Source organism: Otolemur garnettii, unplaced genomic scaffold, assembly GCF_000181295.1.
Source record: "Otolemur garnettii isolate 467f Iridium unplaced genomic scaffold, OtoGar3 scaffold00039, whole genome shotgun sequence".
Taxonomy (NCBI): domain Eukaryota; kingdom Metazoa; phylum Chordata; class Mammalia; order Primates; family Galagidae; genus Otolemur; species Otolemur garnettii.
In genome coordinates, this window is record NW_003852434.1 from 10,444,252 (window position 1) to 10,451,172 (window position 6,921).

At 46.8% G+C, this 6,921-nt stretch overlaps 1 protein-coding gene across 1 annotated transcript in view; it reads right to left on the reverse strand.

Moving 5' to 3' along the window:
• Positions 1-6,921, reverse strand: part of FRAS1 (Fraser extracellular matrix complex subunit 1) — a 430,037-nt gene that overhangs the window by 14,265 nt on the left and 408,851 nt on the right. The window contains exons 69-70 of the mRNA XM_012805310.2: positions 6,024-6,183; positions 2,418-2,534 (exon numbers count right to left, since the gene is read on the reverse strand). Of these exons, the coding sequence (XP_012660764.1) occupies positions 2,418-2,534; positions 6,024-6,183 (277 nt within the window). The remainder of the gene's footprint in view (positions 1-2,417; positions 2,535-6,023; positions 6,184-6,921) is intronic.

The window sequence follows — 6,921 nt, forward strand, 5'->3', positions numbered from 1 at the left end:
TCTCCCATGTCTGTCTGGATGCCCCATGCACTGCCCCTTGGTGGTTCCTGCGTCTGCCTGGATACCCTCCCAGCACCTCAGTTCCTCGGCTTCCTCACCTCCAAGAGCTGGCTCTCGTTCTCCCACAGCCAGCGACTCTGCACAGTCCCTGCTGCTGCCCCAAATCTCACCTCCCTGCCACCTGCTTTGGCTCCTATCCTCTAACTCTTGCAGCACAACAGGAGCTCGCGGCCGCTGTTAGCAGATGCAGCGTGCTGGGAGGCCTGCACACTCCTGGTGGGAATGTCCACACAGAATGACACTTTGGAAAACCGTTTGGCAACTTCTTAAAAAGTGGAATACACATCTATCACATCATCCAGCCATTCCCATTCAAAGGTATTTACACAAGGAAAGGGAAAACTTATGCCCGTATCAGGCTTGTACATGCACATTCAGAGCAACTTTATCATAGTTCAAAATTGGAAACCCTGCAAATGTCCATCCACTGATGAACTGGTAAACTATGGGACATCCATGCCACACGGCACACTTCAGCAGGAACAGGAACAAACTGATGAATCAAAGTAATCATGCCAGTGACATAAGCCAGAAAAAGAGGGTCATATACTGTATGATGCTTCTTCTAGAACATTCTAGAAAATGCAAACTCCTCTGTAATGACCAGAAGCAAATTGTGGATCCCTGGAGAAAGCAAAGGGCTGGGTAGGAGGGAGAACTGCAAAGGGGTGTGAGGAAACAATTTGGAAATGGGTCGCTCACTATCTCAGCCGAGGTGATGCCTCACAGCGTGTATTTGTAAAAAAGTATCAAGTTGTATACTTTAATGCACACTATATGTACAGTTAATTTATGTCAACAATGTGACAATTTGAAAACAATGCAGCTGGGCCTTTGGCATTGCCCCATCTGGTGCTAGCTATTATATAACCCTCAAGGAGATTTCCTTTTCCACTCTCTGGAATGACTGTTTCACTTCCTTCTCTCTCCTCAAACTTCAATTTTCCTCACTTCCAGCAAATGCATGGCTTCTCAGGGCTCAGGGGAACGGATTCAGCCAGGCATCTACTGTGCCATCCGACTCTCCCAGTCTAAGTCTCCCTCCACCTGCGTCCATAGGCTGCCCACTTTCCCGTCCCCCAGGGGACCAAGGCTGTGTCTCTACCTGGGCCATCCCCTCCCCCAGGCCATGCATCTGTCCCCTTGCTCTTTTTAAGGACTTACTCTGCAAAGAATCCCACTGTCCCCTGCATCATCAAACATCCTCTGTTGGATCATTCCCACCAGCACAAACATCCTGCAATATTTCCCACACTAAAACACATGCAAATAAAACCTTTTCATTTGACCCTCCTCTGTTTCCAGTTACTGCCCCTTTCCCTGATGTTCTTTACAAAAAAACTCCTGAAGCAAGTTTGTCCCCATTCTTGTTACTTTTTCATCTCTCTCTCTCAGACTCACTCCGTTCAGGCTTGTGTCCTTCAGCCCCCTGAATCTGCCCTTGGCCAAGGTCATCAGTGACCTCAGTGTTGCCAAATCCAATGACCGATACTCAGTCTTTTTATTTAAAAGTCACATTTTAAATAGTCTTTTCTTAATGTCAGATTCCATCTTTAGCTTCTTCTCTAAGAAATGTTTTCCATGCACTCTGCTCAGTTCCTACCAAGGTGACCCTTGACTTTACACTGCCCAAGAACTCCTGTGCCAGTGTTACAATCTCAATGCCTTGGCCACAGCAAAACAGTGACAAAAGCTGAATAAACTCCACACGGGCACGGTGCAGACAGGCTCGGGCTGACAGGGGGCGGATTCTCATTATTTGAAGCTGTTATGCTCTATAAAGTTTCCACCAACACTGAAGAGGCCGACCCTAAACCACTGCCCTGGGGACAAACACAGGGTCAGGTTCCTACGAGTGTCTGGTCACAACATCTCCATCAGCCAATCACTAGTCACCCTGCTTTACGTGTGTTTCCCTTTAAAGACCCCCTTGCTCAGCACAGACTGTTGATTCACTCACAGGGAACTCACAGTCATCTAACACTCTGTCAGACACGTCACAGCCTTCTAGGAATTTCTAGGAATACTGAGAAGCTCCCAGCACTATGCTTGGGAGCCATTTTAAACAGAGAAATTATGAATGGAAAGTACAAAAATGCAAAAAATACAGCATTAAATAAAGCACACAAAGAATGCTGGTTTGCAGCACCAGAGCTGAAGCAAAAAGCCAGGTGGCCTCACTGTCCCTCAACCGAGGATGTTGTCATCAGGGCACTGCAGGCTCTCCGCACTTAGGGCATATCAGCAAATGACTGTGTTGGTATCAGAAGTATTGATTTGGGGGCTTGAAATCAACATCAGTGGAGGAGAATTCACAGATAAGAAACCCACGAGTAACGAGGACTGTGCCTTCCTACCTTTCTGCGGCGTGCGCGGTGCAGGCCAGAGGCTTCTCTCCCGGGTCCAGCCAGGGCTGCGTGGGCTGCACAGTGCAGGGGATCAGGTAGATGGTGTACTCCCCGGAGTAGTCTTTCCTGGGGACATGCAGAGCACACTGGTCATGGGGAGCAACTGGTGGCCTGTCTGCTTACCCAGAAAGACACAGGCTTTACTAACACAGTTTCCAGATGGTATTTGTGCCCAGCTTCCAAGTGCTTTTCAAGTCTGTAAACACCATTTTCAGGAACTCACGTATGATGATTCTAACTTTCGGAGTATTATCCAGAGGTGTTAAATAGAGCTACTTTCATCAGTCAAGTCCTTTTCACGAAGAAAGCTGAGAAAGGCATACCGTTTATAAAAACCTGAAAAGCTCAGGCTATTACAAAGCAGAACTGGCCGTATCTAAAATCTAAAATCGTTTAGATTTTATGGGCCGTGACTGACAACTGCTATCTAGTGTTTCCTGTTGACGGACACCCTGTTCAACACATCCCCAAAGGCAGGAGAAGCTTTTATTTATCAAGATGTCACAATGTCAGGTGCTGCAAGGTAGCAAGTGTGTTGGGGAAGAGAGGACGCCACTCCAGGGCAGATGGAAGCAGTGCCCTGCAGAATGTCCCACCACCATTTCACTAGCACTCAATTTTGAGGTTCCTCTCTCAAAGGCTACAGCCTCATCCCTTTATAAAATTGAGGACAGAGACTACTCACTGGGAATTACTTGTTTACTCGGGGCATGGGATCCTCTGGGTCATGACATCCTGAGCATGGAGGGTGGGCACCCCTTCCCTACTTCACTTCCCGCACTTATCACTGGGCAGCAGCCCAGCCCCACAGGTTCCCGGAAGGCAGCCAGTGTCCAGCAACTTCAGGAAGGTTCGTCAGGGACCTTGGGAGGCTGCCAGCCACTGAATGAAGAGCCCAGGAGTGTGAATCTTCATTACGACTGGGGACAGTGAACCGTTCTCACAAATCTATTTTTAATTTGACTATTTTTTGGTGCTTATTATTTATTAGTAAAATGATGGCAAAGATTTGGTAAAAATTAAACAAATAACTTATATGTCACATCTGGGGTCAGCTTAACTGGGAGATCGTCTAACTCTGGCTTGGCTCTGCCTCTGCTACTATTGTACGATTTTGGATAAACCATGCAAACTTCCAGAGCCTGTGTGCTGAAGATCCTTTGCACTCTGAACGTGTGTATGCCTCTGGCTTTCCTGTTTGATCCTTAGCTTCTTCCAAACTCTGGATCAGCAAGACATGAGATGCTGTACACCGTATTTAAACATGAAAATTGACACAGGTAATGTGGATAGTAGCACTATATTAACAGAAATATTGAATTAGGCAGAACGATCTAGACCCACCCAGATTGAGTGGACAATCCCGGCAGGCGCTCCTGTTGCACGGGGACTGAAGGCTGGAGTCCCCGTACACCTTGCCCCCGTGCACAGGCCTCCTCAGTCCCATGCACGCGCACTGTGTGCGTGCACAGCAAACTCCCTCGCCTTCCTCCAGTAGTGCGCAGATTAGGTCTCCTGGGAACATGCTAATTAAATCACAATGTCCTCCCCCTCCTGGCTTTCCACACCCTCCTCTAGAAAGTAAAGCATCTTTTACTTTTCTGTCGACTGGCCACCCTCAGACATGTTACCTGCCTTACTGACTGTGCCTTCGGTTTTGAGTTTCCTTACTTTCTGGTAAGTTCTGTGTTCAGGGATTTTTGTTTACTGATATATTCAAAGCGCCCAGAACTCCTCTGACACACAGTAAGCATTTGATAAGTAGCTTTGAACAAATGCGTGTAGGGCAAACTGCACGGTTTCCCAAGCCTTCAGTCCTGTTTTCGCCAGCTCTAGTTGCTACTTAGATCAACTTCCTCACGATCCCTACAAATATGCCACACGTGGGCCTGTGAGTAGGTCTTTAATCCTGCAGTTCTCACCTCCTTTCTAAGACCTCCACAGCATCCACATGTCAACGTGGAGCACGAGTGGTCTGCCCTCCCCCAGGAGGCCCTGCCCCACACCCAGCCTCTCCCGGGCTGCTCCCCTTGGATGCGCTGTGTCTCTCTCGAGGTCCTTAGCACAGAATGCTTGGTGGGGCTCTTCTTTTTTCCATTTATCTCTTTTATCTCCTTGCCTCAAAAGTAGGCTTCTTGGGGCTGCTTGGTTAGGATGTATCATACACTAAAACCTGTAGTTCTAGGGACTTAACGATGAAAACAACTTGGACCCTGGGGAAGTTCACCATCTAAGGAAACGTGGAAGCAGCACGGAGACCACCACGGGCTAATGAGCTGTGCACGGGAATCAGGAGGGAGCTGCCAGACTGCGTGCGGAGTCGGGGGGCTGTCACAGGGGTCAGTGTTGGAGCTGGGTCTCAGAGGAGGCAGTTCTGCAGGAGCAGTAAGGGTGAAGGGAACTGCAAAGGCCTGGAGATATGGATGGGCTGGTGGGTCTAGGCATTGGCCAGACATTTAAAGCAGTTAGAAGGCTGGGGTGGAGATGAAGCTGGAGGGGAGGACCGGGCCTCATGTGCTATAGAAGAGGGCAGCCTTCATTCAGGCAACAGTGAGGAGGTCCCCGAGCAGCGTAGTTTCTCTGCCTATGAATCGAGACCAACTACGTGAATAGTCTCATGAGGTTCTAGAAGTCCTTAAAGATCAAAAATTTATAATTAAGAAAATATTTTTGAAAATGATTTTTTTTTCATGAGACAGGGTCTTGCTCTGTTGCCCAGGCTGGAATGTAGGGGTGTGATCATAGCTCACTGCAGCTTCAAATTCTTGAGCTCCAGTGATCCTCCTACCTCAGCCTCCTATACCACCACATCCAGATTTTTTTTTTTCTACTTTTTATAGAGACAGGGTCTCACTCTTGCTCAAACTGGCCTCAAGCAATTCTGCCTTGGCCTGCCAAAGTGCTAGGTTTACCAGGTGTGAGCCACTGTGCTCAGCCCTTGAAAATGATGCTTATGACAACCTGCCACTTCTGAGCTGCACAGTGGAACAAGATTGTAATGCTAAATATAGCTCTAAAATGGAGAGGATATTTATGATGGAGTTTTTTGGTTGCCCCTTATCCTTTTTATGGTAGTTTTAAATTCTTTTTTCCACCTTTCTATTTTAAAAATGGGATATTTTACTGTGTTGAGTAGTTCCTATTCTGCCTCTATACTGGGCACGGGAGATGAATAAATTTGTTATTTATTTATAAGACACTGGACCATCCAGGTGACCCGGACGTAATACTGAGAGATGCTACACTGTGCGCTGGTTGCAGTAATTGAAATGAGGTATCTCCATTCTTTCCAGGCTTTAGCTGGATGCCTTTCCCAGCTTCCCTGGTAGGCGGTATGCTCTGTGACTAAGTCCCCAGCGGGATAGCAGTGGAAATGAAGTGACATTTCCTATTTATATACAAGAAGTTGATAGAGCTAGATTTGTTTCTCTATTTGCTGGAGGGACGTCTCTATCCACTTTTCAGAATAGAAACGCAGCCTTCAGAGAAAAACTTCATTTCCCAAACTCCTGAAACTCTCAGATTACTTCTGGCAGCCTCCCTCACTATATTTACCTGTTATAGGAGCTCGTGGCTCTCCACAGTTGATATGGGGAATCAAAGGTCTGAGCACTCCAGAGAAGCTGCAGGTCAAATTCAATTCCTCCCAGGTGGTCTGGAGTTGATATGAAAGACCTGGCGTCCGGGAGGGTGTGGTGCTCCATCACAAACTGTCCTGTGTGGGGAAGCGCGCTCTACTTGTGAGCTTTGTTTTACTTACAATGAAGCCCCTACAAAAGCCTAAGAACCGAGTTAACGCTCTTCTATCAAACCAATCCAGTTCTACCCTTTTGCCCCTTGAGATACGCCCACACTGGTCAGGACGGCATGGCATCTCACCCCAGCCAGCATCCTACTCGTGATGGCCATTATGGGCAAATGTATTTATTTGTAAGTAATATGAATATGGCTTGTGGAAAGGGTACAAATGAGCACAGTCACAGAAACAGGGACCTTCATGTGGCAATGGACACTGGATACATGTAGCTTTGAATTCTAACCAACATGTTTTGTGGAAGCAGAAAGGTCTCAGTAGTTTATACATAGAAATATCAATATCAAATAAAAATGGCATTTAGGGCCACCGAAGGCCTTGGTGGAAGAAGGTAATTGTAAACATCATTAAAAAGGAAAAGTTCACCCAGCAAGCTGCCTCTGCTCTCTAAAAGTGCAGGGATACAGTGTCATGAATAAATAAAAGTAGGGGGACTGTTATAGCCTGTACTGTTAAGAGAAATTAAAGAGATGCAGCAATTTAAATGTAACAGAGGAATCTTGATTGGATTCTCTTTCTTTTTATATAAATGGATAGAAAAGGCATTTGCGGAAGAACAGAGGAAATGTGAATAGGGTCTCAGTATTACTGAGTTGACGCTAAATAGCTTGATGCGACGATGTGTTTGTGTAAGAGAAC